This window comes from Chelonoidis abingdonii, chromosome 3 (assembly GCF_003597395.2).
Source record: "Chelonoidis abingdonii isolate Lonesome George chromosome 3, CheloAbing_2.0, whole genome shotgun sequence".
Lineage (NCBI taxonomy): Eukaryota > Metazoa > Chordata > Testudines > Testudinidae > Chelonoidis > Chelonoidis abingdonii.
This window is the reverse complement of record NC_133771.1, coordinates 152,728,915-152,751,260: the sequence shown is the minus strand read 5'-3', so window position 1 is coordinate 152,751,260 and position 22,346 is coordinate 152,728,915. Positions and strand designations below refer to the sequence as shown.

General features: G+C 39.1%; 1 protein-coding gene across 1 annotated transcript in view; it reads right to left on the bottom strand.

Annotated features, from left to right (window-relative positions):
* The window catches only part of BIRC6 (baculoviral IAP repeat containing 6), a 337,908-nt gene that overhangs the window by 157,301 nt on the left and 158,261 nt on the right, over positions 1-22,346 (bottom strand). Inside the window, 7 exon segments of the mRNA XM_075064579.1 lie at positions 10,958-11,179; positions 12,575-12,683; positions 14,715-14,971; positions 16,742-17,021; positions 18,798-18,998; positions 20,460-20,654; positions 20,828-20,924. Coding sequence (XP_074920680.1) covers positions 10,958-11,179; positions 12,575-12,683; positions 14,715-14,971; positions 16,742-17,021; positions 18,798-18,998; positions 20,460-20,654; positions 20,828-20,924 — 1,361 coding nt within the window.

Sequence of the window (22,346 nt, the reverse complement as noted above, 5' to 3'; positions counted from 1 at the left end):
TAGGGTACAATTTAATAAAATTACACCTATGTAATTATTCTTCTAGAACCATTCAAAAGAATGCATATCCTTTGACTGCAGACAAACTACAGAAGAGCTGCTTTTAATGGTCAAGGAAGTCAATGGGACTTGTGCTCCTAAATTACTCATCCACTTTTGAAAATGCCATTAGTACACCACTGGACTGTATCACTAATTACTTACATAATTTATTTCAAAGTAGACAAATTATTTTAAAAAAAGCATAGCTGAGTTTCATTCTCTCTCACACTATAGCACACTCGTGCCTAAAATGATCTGACTCTCCACACAGTAGATATACTCTAGATCCCATTTCAGTACTAGTATTTCAGATCTTATTGGATAAGGATAATTTCAACTACCTACAAATTGAAATTAGAGTCCACTTTTACTCCTGTCATAGATGGAGGATTCATTTCATGTCTACCCTGAAAGATGATACATGCAATTAGGTGTCAGATATCTAAGGGAAAACACTGTTCAACTAGTAGCCTGCATAACTTGTGGCTTAGTGAGATTCTATAATCATTTTTCCTCTTTGATCACCAATCACCTGCCTGCTAAACAGTCACTACAAAGTCCTGTCCACCTGAAATGCTCTAGGCAATTTCATAATAAATGAAAAGAGGAGAAAGTATCCCTTTCTATCTAGGTTGTTTGGTGCCTTAAAAATAAAGTAGTATCTATGCACCAAAATAAAAACATTAAAATGGAAATGAGAGAAGAGGGAAAAAAAACAAATGGAAACAAAAAAAATGAATCAAAGGAAAAATTTAAGAGAAAAAGTTAAGGCTTGATGAAAAACAAAAGAAGATAAATAATTTTGGATTAATATAATCTGTCATGAGATAAATTTTGTACTTTAAAATGGTGGCAGTATTGTTGACTTTTCTTCTTAGTATTTCAGATTTATGGTACCAGTTACTAGAGAAACAGACTCTCTCACTATCCTGTGCCATGACAATTGAAATCAGAACTAATCATCTTGATAACAGTTCAAAGATTTGAATGTGTGGTGAGTAAAGGCAATATGCTCTTAATAGAGGAAGGGCTCAATTATAGGACTCGCTTTTCTGTTAATCCAGACTCTAAGTCTTTTGGCATTACAGAAGAGCTTTATACAATGCCCTGTCAATTGAGGCTTATGGATGAGGATGATTGTGGGAGATTTATGGGCAGATTCACCTGGACTGAGTCTATTTAGTTATGCTGACATTAGTCAATATATGAGAAAATGACTTAACTTATAGTTAGGGCCTTACCAAATTCACAGTCATAGGATTTTAAAAATCATAAATTTCACAGTTTCAGATACTTAATTGTGAAATTTCACAGTGTTATAGCCGTTGGGCTCCCCACCCAAAAAGGAATTATGGTGGGAGTCACAGTATTACCATCCTTACTTCTGCGCCGTTTCTGGCCACAGCACTGCCTTCAGAGCTGGGCAGCTGGAGATCAGCAGCTACTGACTGGGCGCCTGACTCTGAAGGCAGCACTGCCGCCAACAAAAGTGAGGGTGGCACAGTATGGAGGGGTCCTCACTTCTTCTGGGGGTGGGAGGGTTGGCCTTGTAGGTGAGTGAGCGCCCAGAGTGCCGTGGTTGAGGGGCGAAGGGGTCCATGGTCACCTCCCCGACTCTCTCTCTCTCACACGGATGGAGACACACACACACACACACACACACACACACACCAACACAACCAGCCCAAGGCACCTTTAACTCCCAAGTACTGGGGCGCTGGACCCAGAGCCAGGGAAGGGCAGAGCTGTGGGTGCCCTGGCTGAGGGTTCCTATCGTATGTCAGATCTAACTGCTGGTCCTGGACGGACTAGTGAGGGACAGGACTTCCTCGTCCCCTGCAGAGGCCACTCCTGGGGCCATGTCAGACTCAGCTCCAGAAACCTCCCCCAGCTGCAGAAAGCTCTGCAGCTGCTGACTAAGAGCCTAGCTCTGAAGGCAGTGCCACTGTCAGCAGCAGTGCAGAAATAAGGATGGCATGGTATGGTATTACTACTTTTATTGCTGCGGCGCTGCCTTCAAAGCTGGGCTCTGTCCAGCCACCTAGCTCTGAAGGCAACGCAGAAGTAAAGGAGGCAATACTGCGAACCCCCTTTGAAATCTGTATAGTATAGGGTAAAAGTACATAAAAGACCGATTTCACTGTCTGTGATGTGTTTTTCACGGCTGTGAATTTGGTAGAGCTCTATTTATAGTAACTGGAGGTTCTTTGAGACGCATGGACCCTATCTGTATTCCACTGTGGGTAGGTATGTGCTCCATGTGCCCAGAGTTAGAGAATTCTTTGAAAGCAGCATCCTTTGATGTATGCATGATCCCTTGCTCTCCTCATGCTTGCAATCGAGGAGATAAGGAGCTGAATGGACTAACCACCTTTCCAGTTCCTTCTCTACGAAAAATCCTGTTACAATCTGAAACAGAGGGGAAAGAGGGTGGGTAATGCAATACAGATGGGGACCACAGATCTCAAAGAACTTCCTGTTACTATAAGTTAAGCAACTTTCACTTTGAGTGCTGGTCTCTGTGTGTGTTCCATTGTGGGTGATTGTCAAACAGTACTTAAGTAGGAGGGAGGTTGCAAAGATGCAAGCAGCAGAACCATCTGAAAGACCGCTGTCCCAAAGGATGCATCAGGGGAGTAGTTCAGTGCTAGACCATAATGTCTCACAAATGTGTGAAAGGAACTCTATATACTGCTTTTCAAGTGTCAAAAGTATTTCTTGAAGCCATACAATTGTGCTCTTGTACAACGAGCCCTCATCCCATAATGGGGAGAAAGATGTGACAAATGACAGCAGAAGACACAGCTCATGATCCATTTAGAGATCCTCTGAGAGGATATAGTGACCTTGGACTCATTCTGCTACAGCAGGGACCAGCGTTGGTGATATTCTGATTGGCTTTGTCCTTTTCAGATGTAAGGTTTGCCATACATCATGGGCATGAAACAGGGCTTATACTTTCTAAATTCTATAGGCTATAGCCCGGGGAAGGAGTGGGGGGGCACGCCAAGGGCTCCCGTGGATCTGAAATATTTATCGGAGCTCTGCTCCGGCGGGCTCCCGCTGAATTTAAGTCCTGGCATAAAGATGCCTCTCCTCCTTGGATGAGTGCTGTTTCAGATAAAAACAGGTAAGTGGATTGACTGGGTAAGGTGAAACAAACTACTTGGGTGGAGTGAACTTAGGATATAAATGGAATGAGACTGTGTCTTTATGGAATATGGTATAAATTAGATCTGCTATCAGTACTCCAGGGCCACCCACTCTTCTGGCTGATGTTATGGCCACAAGGAAGGCAACCTTCATAGATAGGAGAGACATGGAACATGGAGCTAGTGGTTGAAGAGAGGTTTAGTAAGTACTGAAAGAACAGGGCTTAAATTTCACTGAGCAGAAGGTCTCCTGACTGGTGGAAAGGTTCTGATTAGGCTTTCCAAAATCGGCTACTAGGTAAGCAAAAATGGAATATCCCTGTGAAGGTGAGTGGTACACACTGAGTGTTGCCAGGTGGACCTGTAAAGAGTTAATGAAGAGACTGGTCACTTTGACAAGAGAGAAGATAGGATGCCAATAACAGAAAAGATTTCATACTGCTTAAGAGCATGAACAATCTAGAGTTGACATCCATCCAAAAACCCAGGCTTGAGATGCAGTACCTAGGGAGTAGAATGTTTGATTCTGTCCTTCCCATGAGTCAGGAGATTGGAAAAGGGTGGAAAGTTGATCAACTACCAAGACGAAATCCTTATTGTCCTTATTGTCTCCTGTGCATGACTTGTGGCTTGGCATGTCTAATTTTCTGTAAGACCTGTATTAGGAATGGCAAGGGAGGGAAGGCATAGTTCAGATGGTCTGAAATAAGAAGTGATGAAATGGATAAGAGTCAGTCTGGGCAAAAATCACATTGGGGAAGAAAGCTACTAGAGCCTCCCCTGGAATAGTGCTTGGGGTGTGCTGTAGACCACCGAGATCTGATTTGGATATGGATAGAGACCTCTTTAAATGTTTTTAATGAAGTAAATACTAATGGGAATTGTGTGATCATGGGAGACTAACTTCCCAGATATAGCCTGGAGGACAAGTGCTAGTAATAAAAATAATAGGGCTCAGATTTTCCTGGATGCGATAGTTGATGGATTCCTTCACTAAGTAGTTGCTGATCCATCAAGAGAGGATGCCATTTTAGAGTTGGTTTTGGTGAGTAATGAAGACATCATAGAAGAAATGGTTGTAGGGGACAACCTTAGTTCGAGCGATCATGAGCTAATTCGGTTCAAACTAAATAGAAGGATAAAGAAATCTGTAACTAGGGTTTTTGATTTCAAAAGGGCTAACTTAAAAAAAGAAGGAAATTAATTAGGGAAGTGGATTGGACTGAAAAACTTGTGGATCTAAAGGCAGAGGACGCCTGGAATTATTTCAAGTCAAAGTTGCAGAAATCATCAGAAGTCTGAATCCCAAGAAAGGGGGAAAAATCCATAGGCAGTAATTGTAAACCAAGCTGGATGAGCAAGCATCTCAGAGAGGTGATTAAGAAAAAGCCAAAAGCCTACAAGGAGTGGAAGATGGGAGTGATCAGCAAGGAAAGCTACCTTATTGATATCAGAACATGCAGAGATAAAGTGAGAAAGGCCAAAAGCCATGTAGAGTTGGGGAAAGGGAATTAAAACCAATACGAAAAGGTTCTATAGCCATATAAATAAGAAGAAAACAAAGAAAGAAGAAGTGGGACCACTAAACACTGAGGATGGAGAGGAAGTTAAGGATAATCTATGCATGGCCCAATATCTAAACAAATACTTGGCCTCAGTCTTTAATGAGGAGCTTAGGGATAATGGTAGGATGATAAATGGGAATGAGGATATGGAGGAACTGGAGCTACTGGTGCAGGAAGTAAAACCGGATATTATAGGGATAACAGAAACCTGGTGGAATAGTACTCATGACTGGAGTACGGGTATTGAAGGCTATGTGCTGTTTAGAAAAGACAGGAAGAAAGGCAAAGGTGGCGGAGTAGCCTTGTACGTCAATGATGGGGTGAACTGTAATGAAATAAGAAGTGATGGAATAGATAAGACGGAGTCTGTCTGGGTAAAAATCACGCTGGGTAAAAAAGCTACTAGAGCTTCCCCTGAGATAGTGCTTGGGGTGTGCTACAGACCGCCGGGATCTGATTTGGATATGGATAGAGACCTCTTTAATGTCTTTAATGAAGTAAACACAAAAATACAACATGGTTTTTTACAAAAGGTAGCTATGCCAAATCACCTGATCTCTTCTAGAAGAGGTAAAGTACAGATTTTTTTTTACGACAAAGGAAACACAGTAGATCTAATTTACCTTGATTTCAGTAAGGCATTTGATACAGGTTCCAACATGGGAATTATTAGTTAATTGGAAAAGATGGGGATCAATATGAAAATTGAAAGGTGGATAAGGAACTGGTTAAAGGAGAGACTACAACAGGTCATACTGAAAGGTGAACTGTCAGCTGGAGGGAGGTTACTAGTGGAGTTCCTCAGGATCAGTTTTGGGACCAATCTTATTTAATCTTTTTATTACTGACCTTGGCACAAAAGTGGGAATGTGCTAATAAAGTTTGCGGATGACACAAAGCTGGGAGGTATTGCCAATACAGAGAAGGACCGGGATATCATACAGGAAGATCTGGATGACCTTGTAAACTGGAGTAATAGTAATAGGATGAAATTTAATAGTGAAAAGTGCAAGGTCATGCATTTAGGGGATTAATAACAAGAATTTTTGTTATAAGCTGGGGACGGCATCAGTTGGAAGTAACAGAGGAGGAGAAAGGACCTTGGAGTATTGGTTGATCACAGGATGACTATGAGCCGCCAATGTGATATGGCTGTGAAAAAAAGCTAATGCGGTCTTGGGATGCATCAGGTGAGGTTATTTCCAGTAGAGATAAGGAGGTGTTAGTACCGTTATACAAGGCACTGGTGAGACCTCATCTGGATACTGTGTGCAGTTCTGGTCTCCCATGTTTAAGAAGGATGAATTCAAACTGGAACAGGTACAGAGAAGGGCTACTAGGATGATCCGAGGAATGGAAAACCTGTCTTATGAAAGGAGACTCAAAGAGCTTGGCTTGTTTGCCTAACCAAAAGAAGGCTGAGGGGAGATATGATTGCTCTCTTTATAAATATATCAGAGGGATAATACCAGGGAGGGAGAGGAATTATTTAAGCTCAATACCAATGTGGACACAAGAACAAATGGATATAAACTGGCCATCAGGAAGTTTAGACTTGAAATTAGCTGAAGGTTTCTAACCATTCAGAGGAGTGAAGTTCTGGAACAGTGTTCCAAGAGGAGCAGTGGGGGCAAAAGACATATCTGGCTTCAAGACAAGCTTGATAAGTTTATGGAGGGGCTGGTATGATGGGATAGGCTAATTTTGGCAATTAATTGATCTTTGTGGTAAATATGCCCAACGGTTTGTGATGGGCTGTTACATGGGGTGGGATCTGAGTTACTACAGAGAATTATTTCCTGGGTGTTGGCTGGTGAGTCTTGCTCACATGCTCTGGGTTTAGCTGATCGCGATATTTGGGGTTGGGAAGGAATTTTCCTCCACAGCAGATTGGCAGAGGCCCTGGGGGTTTTTCACCTTCCTCTGCAGAATGGGACATGGGTCACTTGCTGAAAGATTCTCTGCATCTTGAAGTCTTTAAACCACGATTTGAAAACGTCAATAGCTCAGACATAGGCTAGGGATGTGTTACAGGAATGGGTGGGTGAGATTCTGTTGCCTGCGTTGTGCAGGAGGTCAGACTAGACAATCATAATGGTCCCTTCTGATCTTAAAGTCTATGATTGATACCGGAGGTATGGTTGCTGCCAAAGTGCGGTCCTGTAATGACAAAGCCCTGGATTTGTAGGACTTCTTGTCACGACTCAGACTTAGGATGTTCTAAATCCTCACGGGCTGAGCAGGAAGACTTGCTCGGCTTAGGCATGGTTGAACCAGATTTCTCTGAAGAGGACTTAGAGGATGACTTGCTCTTACATTTATGAAAGTGCTCCACATCATTCCAACAAGATCCCGACTTGGGATCTGTGGGAGTAGATTTCCTTGCTCCTAAGCTGGATCTTGTGGCAGGAGGCACATTCTTTGCTGAGTCAGGCTGATGTATGGGAAGAGGTGGGGCCTGGCCTGAGTTCGACTGCTCCTTCAAGACTGGCTCTCTACAAGGTGCTTTTTGAGACAAAATTTGTGCTCTTCAAGAGTACAACTGGGCAAAGTGTGGCAGATACTGCATCTTGCCATGATATGAGCTTCACTGAGGAAGTATAGGCAGCATTGGTGGTTTTTGCTGACTGAGAAGGTGTGAGCAAAGAAGCACAGATTTCGAAGCCTGGAGTCCAATACTCATAACAGGATACCAGGAACGAGAAGGTTGGGATAGATGACTATAGTTTTAGTTAAGTTTTAGCGTTAGAGTGAAATTCTGAACTATTCACAAACTATACATACCACATATATGCAGACTGAACAATAAAGAGGAAGATGAAGCGCTGGAGACTAGAGGGTCTGACCCAGGTCATGCAGCTGTAAGAAGGAGTTGGAAAGACTGTTGGTCTGCTCTGCCCTTTATCTCCTCAGTTGGAGGCATGAGGAAACCGAAGTCTCATGGACAGACCAACAGACACTACTTTCAAAGAATTCTGACTCTGTGCACATGGAGAAAATATGCACCCATAGTCAAATACGCATATGAACCAGCACTCGAAGAAGAACTTGTAATTTAGAATTATACGTGTATGTACCCAAAGACATATACAAAAACAGCTCCATTTTAAAGTCTATAAATAAAGTGTACTCATGTTTTGTAAACAACTTCTTACTACAGTCTCCAGAATACTAACCAATGCACTAAGCCTGGCAACCAGACAGATTTTTCAGTTGTTGTTTTAATTTTTCAAAATTTAACGTAAGTTTTTGTTTTCAAGTTCTTACAGCTGTAATTATCTAGAGCAGTGTTTCTAAATGACCAGTCCGTGGACCTGTTCTGGTCCCTGAGACCTCCCTGACAGAGCTGAGGAAGGCGGTCCCTGGTATCAAAAAGGTTGAGATACGCTGACCTAGAGGATAACTCGTGTTCTTAAAAGGACTTAATTAACTAAACACAGCTATATCAATTTCCTTACATTGACTCCCTATGAAATTTTCTATTATTTCCATGTTTAAATAGCTACTTATAAGCCAATAGGTGGGGTCTTGGAGGGGGCAGGAAGGAGAGAAAATAGTATGTGGCCATGTGATTAAAGAATATCAGAATGCATATGAACAAGAAGGCTGAATTAAATTGCACAAGCAATCATAAATGTAGCATTTCCTAACTGAATACTTGACTTTGCAGCTAACTATCTTAACATAGGGTTTTTTGTTTGATTTTGTTTTTTTAAAGGAAAACAGTAAAAATGAATTATATGTAGCTAACACCTCCACACTGAAAATTGTCAATCTGTACTGCTCGAACATTGAGCCTTCAACACTGCAGCTTAGCTTGAGCTACATGACTAGTGACATTACCTGGCATCAGCAGAAGACTTATTCTTAAGTAAGTGGAGAAGATAACTGCTGGAGCCATGTGTTGGGTCTGGGGAAGCCTAGCCAGGTTCTCTCTTCCTGCCTCCCATCCTAGCCAATTATTCCTCCTTTTGTAGTTATACATTTGATTTTTCCTGCCTAAGTGTAGGACTTTGCACTTGTCTTTATTGAATTTAATCTTACTGATTTCAGACCAATTCTCTAATTTGTCAGGATTGTTTTGAATTGTAATCATGTCCTTCAAAGTGCATGCAATACCTCCTACTCCCTAATAAGTAGGATAATGGAGTGGAGAGTATCATTAATGAAAATGATCAATACTGCCCGACTCAGGACAGACCCCTGCAGTTCCCCATTAGATACGTTTCCTCCTAGTTTTGACAGTGAACCGTTGATAACTACTCCTGAGTATCTTTTTCAACCAGTTGTGCAGTAATTACAGTCATTTCATCTGGACCACATTTTCCTCATTTATGAGAATGTTTTGTGGGACTGTGTCAGAAGCCTTACTAAAATCAAGATATACCATGTCCGCTGCTTCCCCCCAATTTACTAGGACTGTAAAACAATCAAAGAAAGAAATTAGGTTGTTTTGGAATAATTTGTTCTTGGCAAATCCATGCGGGCTATTATTTATCACCCTATTATCCTGTTCAAGTATGAAAATAATAGATCATGAAAAACAACCTCAAGTCAGCCCCAGAGATCCATGAGGGGGAAAAAAGAAGAAAAACTAATGTTCATTTAAAAATTAGTTTAATCTAAACTGGGACCAAATAAACTAAAAATCCTCAATCCTGATGGTATGATTACTGCATGGCATCACTACAGGGCAGTTAAAATTGTTTGAGTGCCTTAACTGGGCATTTACATACCTTAACATGCTTATAGCCACGATTTTTTACCCTTAAACTATAGATATATACCCCAGCTATAACTCCATCAAAAAGTAGTTTTTATCTGAGAATTTCCTTGGATTTTATACTGAAGATGTCATACATGAATACCTAACGCCCCCAAAAAGAATGCTATCCTGAGTGATCTGAAAATACTATCAACCACAAACGTTTTAATTTTAACTATAAATTTAAGGGAAGTTTCACCAGCACAGTACAGTAGCACAAAAGAGCAGTGAGTATTGGTCAGTTAGGATGGATTTACAGCTACTTTGCAACACTAGAGCGGTCTAAAGGCACCAGAGTGTACTAGTGAGTTTGGCCCTTAATTCACATGCAAGGTCATGCTATTCAGAGAACCAAATCATTATTGCTTGAGCTCAAGCACCTCTTTCTATATAGATTAAGCACTGGAGAACATGCACAGTTTTCCCATGAAAACCTGATTTTACCACTTTGCATTTGAAAATTACTCAGTATTTGGTTAGTTGCCAAAATACAGTTTCCAAGATGTACTTCTGTCATGCATGGACTGGACCCAGCCTATGAGATAGATACACTTTTAATAATTATGTTCCTCATCTGAGAAACTTCGTTGCATCCAGTCCTGTTACAGCTTTTAAAACTGTTGTGTCTTCCTTTCTGCTTGCACATTACCCAACATATTGTGGTTGCTAGCCAAGATAATACTTATTTTGTTTTTTAAAAAATTCTGATCATATTAATTAGGTTTTTAAATTTGAAGATAATCCTGAAATAAGTGGTTATTGTAATCAGCAACTCAGGCATGGTCTGGCTAAACAAGTACGCTGAATTCCAACTTGATTACTTGGGCTGTCCACAAAAGAACATTTTCTAGCTTTTCCATTTAAAAATGTCAACTACAGAAAAAATTTAGTTCACTAATTAAAACGTAAAATTTCATTTCTTGTTTTAAATATAAGGATATGGCTCTTTGAGAAACTCAATCTTCTTAATATTGGAGATTTACTATACTGCAATTGCACTACAATATTTCTACATTGTTGTACGTGAACTGTGGCCCCAGATATGAAAACAAATGTTGGATCTTGATGATAACTATAAAAACACACAAATTGTTTAATAAGAAGCTTCAGAAACGATGTATATTAAAAATAAGGCCACAAAAGCCATTTAATGATGTCACAGATACTGAAAGAAAAGTAAATGGAGTAAATGAATAATTTGGTCACCTATTACAGTTACTACCAAATAATTTTAGAATATGTTATTTATAGTCACCTCTCTGGCTTTCTCGGTAGTACAGTACCTTTTCATTACCCATAATATATTAAGCACCATATAAATTAGTATTCTACTATTTGCACATGGAAACAGCAAAATGCCTATCATCTTTTAATAAATGAAAAACAGAAGTTACAGACTGCATATAGTGAAATATTTTACTTGCATTACTTACTCAAAGAGCTCTCTGTTCAGCAATGCTGGTAAGTCATATTCTACAAGTAGCTCATAGCTATGCCACAAAATTGCTGCTACACAGTGCAAATGGGAAGGAGATGGCATCAAGAGACCATACTCTCTTGTTGAGCTGTTTGGGCAGATATAACTGATCCGGACATTTTTTTTCATGGAAGCTGCTCTTGCAGAATCACTGACCCACTTCAGCAGGGCTTGAATTCTAGAAGGCAAAAATGCGTAGCATGTTATAACAGAAGATCAATCAGCAGTAGGAACCTATAAAACAGATCAGCTAGCTGCCCCATTTGTAATACCTGGGATGTCACTAACCATTGCAGGAGAATCACAGAAGACTTAATTCAGGACTTGGCAATAATTAAAAAAAACCAAGTGATTTTAAAATTTGTTTTAAATTGTAAATATTTGTAATTTTATAACTACACAGTGTATGGGGAAAACTCAAACTTTGGGAGCAGAACATAGGGGAAGCAACAGAGCTATTGCATCCTTATCAGTATGGAAGAAAAATTACCTAAACACCTGTAAGTAATAGCTAATTTAAGCAGAAGGAAGAAAGGGGTTTCACAGGTTCAGAGATTTCAAGACCAGCAGGAACCACTGATCTAGTCTCACCTCCTAAACAACACAGGCCATAGAATTTCCCCAAAATGATTCCTAGAACAGCTCTTTCAGAAAAAACATTCCATCTTGGATTAAAAAAAAAACAAAAACAAAAAAACCCACAAAAAGTGTCAGCGATGGAGAATCCATCACAACCCCTGATAAAATTGTTCCAATGATTAATTACTTTCACTGTTAAAAATGTACCCCTAATTTCTAGTCTGAATTTGTCCAGCTTCAACTTCAAGCTACTGGATGTGTTACATCTTTATTTGGTAGACTGAAGAGCCCATTATTAAATATTTATTCCTCATGTAGATACTCAGACAGTAATCAAGTCACTTCTTAGCCTTCTCTTTCTTAAGCTAAACAGAATGAGTTCTTTGAGTCCATTACTATAGGGCATATTTTCTAATTTTTTAAATCAGCAACATGGCTCTTCTCTGAACCCTTTCCAATTTATCAACTATCCCTCTTAAATGGTGGGCACCAAAAATGGATGAAGTATTCCAGCAACAGCGGCACGAGTGCCAAATACATAGGTAAAATAAAAACTCTCCAGTCCTATTCGAGATTTCACTGCATCCAAGCATCGCATTAGTTCTTTGGCCACATCACCACAATGGGAGCTCATGTTCAGCTTATTATCCACCATGACCCCCAAATCTTTTTCCACATCACTACCTCCCAGGATAGAGTCTCCCATCCTAGAAGTATGGGCTACATTCTTTGTTCCAAGATACATACATTTACATTTAGCCATATTAAAAAGTATATTTTCTTGTCCCCAGTTTACTAAGCATTCTTTGAAGAAAATGCAAAGATAGGGAAAATGTAAAACTAGAAGGTTCTTTATAGTTCTGTGCTCATATGATATTTCAAACTGGATACAAGAAAAGTATGTTTTAGCATAATGAGAAAACTCTAAGTAATCCATTTTTAAACAATTATTTTAATACTTAAAAGACATTAACAATTCAAATAATTATTTTACCTGTCTTTTGTTCCAGGGTCCTGAGTTGTTCCCAGCTGATAGAGAATGTCTATTGTAGAGTCAGAAGACAGGCCATTCAGTCTTCCAAAAAGTAAAGGGCTATTCAAATCTTGCCACACACACAAAAGGAAAAAAATTAACAGTAAAAGTACTCATTTAATTTTTTTGTTTTTAAAAGTGCCCGTGGGACACAATTACAGAAGCAAGTGTACTATAACTCAATACTAGGATTGAGTTAGTTTTGCATTTAAAGCAAGGATTCAATCTCAAGACATAAAGAATACCATATGTCCTCCCCCATACCACCTGTGAGTACTCAGAAAATGTTCTGAGAATTTACAAGTAAATTCATTAGTTTATCTATTAAAATTTGGTTCTTTACAATGTAGTCACTTTGTTCTAAGTTACCTCTGAAGTGGAATACCATTCTTTAAACTTCCCATATTGTTAGAACTCATTAAAATCTTCTGCACGTATCGTATTTAATGATTTTTTAAGTAGTGATAGTAATTTCTTGTTATTCTTCACAACAGAGTTTCTTCAGCAAATGTAATAAAAGATATTCCCTCTTCCAAAATGACTGACACATTCTATTGCTCTCAGTAATAGTGAGACCACTTGCAGTCCTCAGGTAGGTATCCATTTTGAGATTATTGCTCTTCATGAGACTGAGGCCACAGGATATTCTCAGCAAAACAGTCCACCACCATAACCTGCTCCTCAAAGTGCTCTTCTTCACTTCCTGACAGGATAGGGAACTCTGTCATCTTACCTTGAAGCATCTTAGCTTCCCTTCTACTGAGAACAATGACATTTAGTGGCCATTTTGAAACAGGGCATGTTAACGAGGATAGGATGTGATTTAAATCCTATTCAGAATAGGAGATGGCAGCCATTTTTAAAGTGGGCTACTCCTTGAGTTTCTCTGAAGAAAAGAAATCTATACACTAGCCTCTGCTGACAGAAACATTCAGCTAAAATATAAACAGCAAAAGTGACCATTAATACTTAAATTTTTTTTTAAACTCTATCACCAGACCTATTTACTTGCAGCAAGAGGAGAAAACTGGGTGTATATTCTGGCTATTCTGGGTTGCACAGTCAATGCCAAGGAACTGTAAATCCAGGTTTACCAGCCAGTATACTCTGGCTGTTTTACAAAAGGGGCACAAAGCAACCACAGTGTATGGGTGATTCTGACCCTGAAAGTTGAAAATAAGAAGTGATTTCAAGTTGATACTAAATCCTCTGACCATTAGAAATATCATGTGATAACCATCTCTTTGGGTTTATTTAATGGTCATGTACATTAATGAATGAGTAATTCAAGGTAAAACATAACAGGAATGTTGCAATAATTCCATAATCAAGTTTTACACGCAGGCAATTGAGAATTAGGTTATGTTTTAAAAAAAATCCAAACAAGTTAAAAAAATAATTTCAATAAATTAAGCCATAACTCTCAATTCCCTCGGTTTAACAAGGCTTAGTTATGTGATAATCACAACATTCCCGAAATTTATTTTAAATTACTCAGACATACTCTCAGCCTTAACTATTCCTTAACACGCAGTTTGTAACTGGGATTTTATATACACCTGTGCTATTGCAGTTCCTGTGTCCTGAATATTTATCCAAGCATATTTATCTGATTATTTGCTGAAACTGATGTTTAATCTGATTGCATTCTTTTATTTATACTCTGGATTTGTTTGTGTTGGTAATCCTGCTGTACCACTGAAGGATAATTAAGTGCTAGGGCAGTGGTTTTAGACCTTTTGCATTGGTCATCCCTTTCACATAGCAAGTCTCTGAGTGTGACCCCTCCCTTATAAATTAAAAAAAGGGGAGGCAATTTTATTTAATATAATGTGGACTTCGGGCTGTCGCTACAACTGTGTAACCAACCCCACTTGAGAACCCCTGTGGTAGAGCCTCCTCATTGACACTCAAAAGCACAGCACTGTATACCACATAAAATTATGGTGTGATGTGCAATTTTAAGATTTTGATTCGGCACTTTAATTTGTAAATTTCAACCAACTACTTACACATTTACATGAACCACAAAAGAAACTGCAAGATTTAGAATGACAAATATTTTAAAAAAAGCTAAGAAAGCAAAGCAATACATTCTCACCTGCAGGATCACTCCCAGATGCGGAACAATTTCTTAGAAGAATGTCAATCAGTTTTAGGCCTATTCTAGTGGACTGCAGCCCAATTTTTACAAGCACAGCCTCAATGTTTGGAGAATGCATACCACAGTATGGTGACATCAGTAAGGCTGCACATGTCTGCAACAGATTGGCAGTGGGTGCTGCAGCACTAGCCATCATTCCTTCTAAATCGCTTATGTGAGTGAGGCAGTGATGCAATAATCTTAACCATCCAATACTGAAATAGTAAACAAAAAAGCTAGAATGAGTTAGTGTATGTCATAATTACGATGTATCTCAACCTTAAGTCAAGTAAACACCTTTATAGATGGGAAGTACAACAGGAAGAAAAGTATAAATATCTGCGATTGGATAGTACTGTAATAGGCACTGCAAGGTGAAATGAATGATACTGTATTAGAGCAACAGTATACAAACATTATTAAAGACTGTACTGTTACAGAGTTAAACGTATGCCTACAACTTCATTTCTGCACTTTAAAAAAAAATTATTTTGAGTGCTTACATGTGCAATTTTATCATTTTGCTAATATAGTTAGCCTGAACCAGGAGGAGATAAATTATGAAATTTGTCAGGAAATCTATAATAAATTAAGATAAGTGCTATCACAGATTACAGTGAGCCTTAACAGATCTCATTTGCTGTATATTTTGGAGCCCTCTCTCATTTGATGTACATTTTGTAACACATTTTGTTTATACTTAGTCTGTTTCTTCTATTATTTTTCTTTTAAAATATAAAATTTAACATCCAATATTAAAAACTTAAGAATGTTCATCTTGAACAAATAACCAATTCCATTTAAAGCAATTAACCTGAAAAAGATGAGGTTGCAGACAACTTAACTCTGCACTCTTGTTTTTTTATATTATATATAAGTTTTTCATTGCATGAACAGTACATGATGAACTAAAATTACACATAAAATGTAATAGCAAAATTTGGCTAGCATATTTAGCTTTTCTAAATTTATGAAAATTGCTTCACAGTTAACTGAATCATCCTTTGCCCTTTGCTTACAGAAGTCTTCTTTATGTATCTAATTTAAATTTAGTTTTCCTATTTCTTCACCTAAGTTACTTTAAAATTTGAAAGACAATTCAAATCAAAACTATATTAGAAAAAATCCCAAGTTTCCTGGGATCATCGAGGCAATTCCTAAACCTTCATAACAACAATGAATAGTCAATGAGCCAGAGAAAGAGTAAGAATAACTCTATAGCCTGATGGGTAGAGCACTCACCTAGGATGAGACATCGAAGTTTAAGTACCATTGCATCAATGACTGATGGACCTATAAGAGAATACTTCCTAGTCCAGGGGCTGGGGCATTCTCTTGGAAGGTGGGAGACCCAAGCTCTACATCAGGTAGAGGGAGAACTGAACCCAAGTCTTCCAACATCCCATGTGCCTTCCCTAAGTATTGGGCTAAAGGTTATGGGACTTGTCACCCATGTCATTTTGTGAATCTAGTTCTCCATTGCTTTTTGACAAAATAATTTCTATTTTGATGAAATTTAAGGTAAATGTTTTGTTTTGATCCAACTCAAAATTTTTAGACTGATTCACTAAAAATTTCAAAAAAATTCATTTTCAGTTCAACCCAAAATTAAAAAAAGAAAATTTTAAATTTCCACCAAACCAAAAATTCTATTATGATGTCTCACTAATGCAGCTTAAATTTTCCAATAGAAACTATCAACCCTTTTTTCTAAAGGTTAGTAAATTCCTTATTACCAGTTGACTTTAAAATGCAATACATTTAATTTCTTAAATTTATTTTTAATCCTTGCTTGTATTGTTAAAAGCCAAATTTTCTAAAAGAGTTAAAATGGACACTATTGATGTTGATTATAGAGAAACGCTGACAATCTGAGAATTCAGTTCACTACCTGGGACTTCTGCCTTAGAGACATAAAAGGCTTCATAAAGAAAGGATGAAAAGCATGGATAGCTCTCATTTCTTGCAACTATTGATAAACATACCTTGTTTTAGACACTTGATCTTCAGAAGGAAGGAATGGATTGTTAACTGTTGCAGACGATGTGTTTCCAAAGGCTGTGAGGCCTAACAATTTAATCTGAGAAAGGCCTAATGTGCTAGCATCTCGGGGGCGATGAAGTCGAAGGCAAACTGCTGAGGCCACTTCAGCTTTTACAAGCTGGATTTTTATATATGTGAGACCACTTGTGATAACAGGAGTTGACAAAGGTAACATATTCACCCCATCTGCACTTACTTCAACAGATACTGATGAAGGGCAAGCTACAGAGAAAGAAAACAGGGTTTAAAATTTTATTTAGGGCCGTAAAATGATTAAAAAATAATCATGATTAATTGAGAAATTAAAAATAGTCAATTAATCGCAGTTTTAATCACACAGTTAAACAGAATACCATTTGCTTAAATATTTTTGAATGTTGGAGGGAAGTGTGTGTGGGAGAGCGAGTGTGTGCAGAGGTGTGAATGGGCATGTAGACACCCCCAACATCAGCCTCTGTGCAGTGGAGTAGCTTGGCTAGGGGTGGTTCCACTGGCAGAGAGGAGGGCCAAGAGCAGCAGTGGAGCAGGAGGAGGGGGACCCCTGCCCTGGAGATACAGAGATGCTCCCTTCTCCCCTCGAAGCATGGCACCCTGATGTGTGATTAACACTCAAAAAACAAACAGAAAAAAAACAAAACAAAAAACCCACACCCTGCTGAATGACAAAACTTTTAACAAAAAGCACCAATGTGGATAGTGCTTTGTCAGTGGGAGATGCTCTCCCTTTGATGAAGCTATTGCCTCTCATTAGGGATGGTTTTATTTTGTCGCTGGGAGAGCTCTCTCTCGGCCACTAAGAGTGGCTACACAGCATACTGCGCTGTTGTAAGGTATGCAATGTAGACAGAGCCTAAGAGAGACAGTTCAGAATAATTAAAATTAACAAACTGTGTAGGCTGAGAGGGAAAATACAACCATAAGTTTCATGTTAATTTAATACTTTTATCTATATCCAAAGTGTGATTTGTGCACTTTATTTCAAAAAGAGTGGGGAGTAAACTAATTAAGAAGGGATAGGGTGCCCTGCCTATTCAGGTTAGGTCTACACCAGGAGCACTTTACTGGTATAGCTATACCGGTATTCTAAAATCACAAGTGTGTATGAAGCTCGTGCTGGCAAAACTGTGCTTCTGCTGGTATACCTTATTCCAGCCCTACTAGGCAAATAAGCTAAACTGGCCAAAAAAATGCAGTTTTGCCAGTATAAATGAAGCAACATTAGGGACCCAGGGGGGAAAGAGAGAGAGAGAGAGAGAGAGAGAGAGAGTGTCATCAGGTCAGTGACTAATCCATTAAAACTGAACGTGTCTAACATCACAAAACAAAGCAGCCATCACGAAGGCTTTAATAGGCCCTGTAGGATGCTCCAGAGAAACCAGTCTGAGGCATCAGGAGAATTAACATTTGGAGCCAGAAACTAAGAAAACAAGCAATATGTAAACTGATTCCTTATGAAATGCAAGGGCCTCTCCTACCAACTCACCACAGACAAGGGAGGCAGAACTAGAAGAGCAGCAAGCCATGCACTCAGGCTTTGTCTACACTACAGACTTACATTGGTGTAACAACATTGCTCAGGGTGAGGGATGGAAAATTGCAGTTATATCGACCTAATCCCCGGTGCAAACAGCACTTACTATGTCGACAGTAGGGTTTCTCCCGTTGACATAGCTATTGTCTTTCACAGAGGTGGATTAACTATGCTGATGGGAGAAGCTCTCCAATCAGCGTAGTAGCATCTTCGCTAAAGCACTACAGTGGCGCAGCTGCACTGGTGCTGCTTTTTAAGTGTAGATTTGCCCTTAATTCAAACAGCACAAACTACAGAAAACTAAGAAATGGCATTTGATTCTCAATAATAAAAGCAAAGCTAATAAACTGCTGGGCTTTTGTTAGTGTTCTTAAACCATTTTTATTATGTTCAAAGAAAACATTTTTTTCTAAAATTATATTCTATAAGTTTTTCAATTCAGCACAACTGTTAATAAATCTACTCACTTGCAAGGGATGCAAGATGAGGCTGGATGTGTATCTCTTTTAGCAGCACTGCAGCAGGAAGGTGAATTGTGAGGTCACACCAGGCTTCCTCAGGTAGAAAGATGTAAGACCATGCAGCAGATCGAGCTCTTCTGTGGGGAGGAGTGGCCTGAAGTAGTACTTCAGCAGGTTGGGCAGTAGGACTGCTTGATGTGATTGAACCTTCAAAGAACAATTATTATATAATTGTAATCTGAATTTAGAATTGGTATTAACTAGTATTCAAATTACCAGCCACTAAAGAGTAACATTTTTCTATTATTATTGATTTGTTGTAGGTTACAACACTGCAACCTGATTTAATCACTGCAATTACTAAATTAATTTGTCTTTCCATTAAAATACATTTACATAACTTGTGTGCGCATATATAAACTCTTATACAACTAATGCAATTTTGCTTGTAAATATGCTAGACGTCTATTAGCCAAAATCCTAAACCTTCTAGATCCACAGCCAAAATAAAAAGGATGTGACAGGAGCCTGTTAGCAAAGTCCAGGGCCAATGTTCTGGTTAGATGAAAAGCTCCCACCTCAGCTGCTGAGAATGGGAAGGTGCTGTGCTGAATCCGACTTGGTATCTCCATGTTTATCATGCCCCGCCCCTTGCAGGGAAACCTCACCTACGCAAGTGCAGTGTTCAAGCACTACACATGCACAACATTTCTATGTACACATGACTTAAAAGCAGTCTTGCACGTCCACCTCAAAATACTACAGCCTGTTCTGTGTCCATCTTAAGATACTGGTAAGGTCACAAAAGGTTCAAAGTATCTCCCCTCCCTCTTTCTTGGATTAGAGGCACTGAAAGGGTTTCACAAAAGGTTGTTACCCTGGCCTTTCAAAGAGTACAGGAAACTAATATTAAGATTGCTACATGCATGGTTTTGAACTTGGCAAGGAAGTTTTCAACCTTGGTTTGCAAATCCCCACTCTCTGCTCCCAGCAGAGCTAAGAATGTAGTAACCATTACTCTTATCTCTGCCTGGTTTAAGAATAGAGTAGGAAGAGTTATTTGAGTGCCAAACACTACCATCTGTACTTAGCATCAAGTTCCTGCTGACAGTGAGCAGTTTGTAACAGATGTGGAGGTGACCTGTAGCATATATTATGTAGTTAGAGCAAGATCTCAGCTACTTACAAGCTCTCTGTAGAGTGAGTTTGAAGACAACAACTGTTCATATCTATTCTTAAGGTAATTACTGAAAACACTAAAGTAGAAGATGCATAACGGACCCTCATTCTATCAAGTATGCACTGATTTTATTTTTTTGCAATTTTATAGCCATTTTGTAATAGTTTCTTCTGATACTGTCACTCAAATTTGGAGGGATCTTTTGCCACTTCCACACAATATCTGAACCCCCATCCAGGACCAATATATTCATTTTAATCAAAATGGGCTTTTTCACTCTCCAGTCTTGTTGGTACTCAGACTCTGGATGAGTACCTTCTGGGCTAGGCCAGCACACAAATCATTATTATTTGAACAGCATATTCAGATTCTAAGAATAACCTTGTATAAAGTTTACGGACTATCCTACCTCATTGCCATTTTTAAAAATGTGTGTCTTAGTACAACCTAGTGTCTCCTAAAGGCAAAAAAACAGAAGTATTACAAACCTAATGGTGCAAAATTGTGGATTCCTTCTGCATTATCAGGCTCAGAAGCTAGTACTCTTGCTTTCAAACTGCTATCTGTTGCCTTAGTAGGACCAGAGTCAAGAAATTTCATAATAGTTGAAACCATGCTTCTTGCTGTGTTGACAATGGCTCTTGTACTGGTTACCATGTTGTTGCAAATGAGCTGAACACCTCCTAAGTAAAGTGAAGCAAGTTAAATGTACATTAAAGTATGGAACTAAAAGAAACCAAAAGGTAGGATTTCTACTTAACACTGAAAGCAAAAGCATATTTGACCCACTTAAATTTGCTTACCTAATGTTGTTATACTAAGCACATTTTAATGAGGAAAAATCTCATTCTCTTACCCATATCATGGAATGCTTTCAGTGCTTCGCTGGTGTCCAACACTCTCAGAATAAACCATAGCAGTGGCTCAGATAATTGGCAGGTAGCAAGAGAACCCTAGAAGAAATATACGAACTACTTAGACATGATGTATAGTGCACAGCTAAATTTCATGCAAGATTATTTCCTTTCTAGAACTGACCTCCCTTCCCCACCCGTGACTGAGGATAATCAAGTAATAAACTTCCCATTGTGTTTAAATAAAGTCCAAGATAGGACAGCACTTCTCAACAGCTAATGTAAGTGCCCAGTTCACTTTTCTACCATGAAATAGCATTGATATATTTTCCCCGGCTCCCCATCTCAGGAAAAATCTTCCTTGCCTAGGAACAGGGAAAGCTACTCAGTTAAGAGTGGGGCTAAAATTACTGAATAGCCAAAACATACAACTGCCAATGACTCCCCCCCCGTCGGAGTAGAACCAATCTAGATGGGAAAGAAACCATTTCAACCACCCTTCAAGAAGGCTGGCAGCGATCAAGATAAGCAACAATTCACTGATAATTTGTGAAAACAGCGATATAAATGGATGATTTCTGCCTTGAATGCTAGCCAGCCAGTAAGGTATTCTTAATGCTGGAGGAACCAAAGGGATGAAATGGGTATGCTGTAACCCTTAAGTGAAAGGAAAACAGAGAAAAGCCTTTTCATTTCCCTGACAAGGCAGCTGAAAAGACTGCCAACATCAGCTTCCTTGAAGAATATAATTAGGGTCTCCTCAAACAGCATGATTACACTGAAGGGATCCTCGATTAAATGCAGTTACAATATGGAATTAGTATTGCCACCTGAAGTATACAAAAAAATGCAGCAAGAACTGAAGTCCTTTCAAAGGAATTCACAAGGTGTTGGTATTCCCACTTTTAGTACCAACTAAGGCAAAGGCTTGGCAAACCCAGAAGAATGCATCCTTAAAAGTGGCTGGACAAATGAAAGCAGCTCTAAGACCTGTTGGAGACTTCATAATCCTGTTTTAACATTTTATCTATATGCTTGTCCACTAGATTATGGATGAAAGCCCCCCTACATAAAAGTAACTGTTTCACTGAGCTGGGATACTGCTTAAGTACCCATGCAAACTTTTCATATCTGTTCTTGCGTATTCTGTAAGGCTTTAGCCTGTGTGATGCGGAATCAGCTCCCAGCAGGAGAAGGGGGATTCCAAGGAAGATCTATTAAAGAGGGGAAGCTTTGGAGGTGGATGTTGATGAGCACCTCAGCCCAGGTAAAAGGCTAATTCCTGAAGGCCAGAACATTATTCAGATACAAGAATACCTAGAAGCCTGATTAGAAAAGAAGGAAATGAAGATGATCTAGACACCATGATCAGTGCCCTGAACGGGAAAGTCTTATCCCACAGAGAGCTAAATAGGAGTGAGTTCATTAAACAGGGGAAGGATGCAGTCCCTGAGAAGCCAGTGTTGGCGCACCACTCTGTTTCACTGGAAGGGAACCAGTTACATAGAACATCTCCAAGAT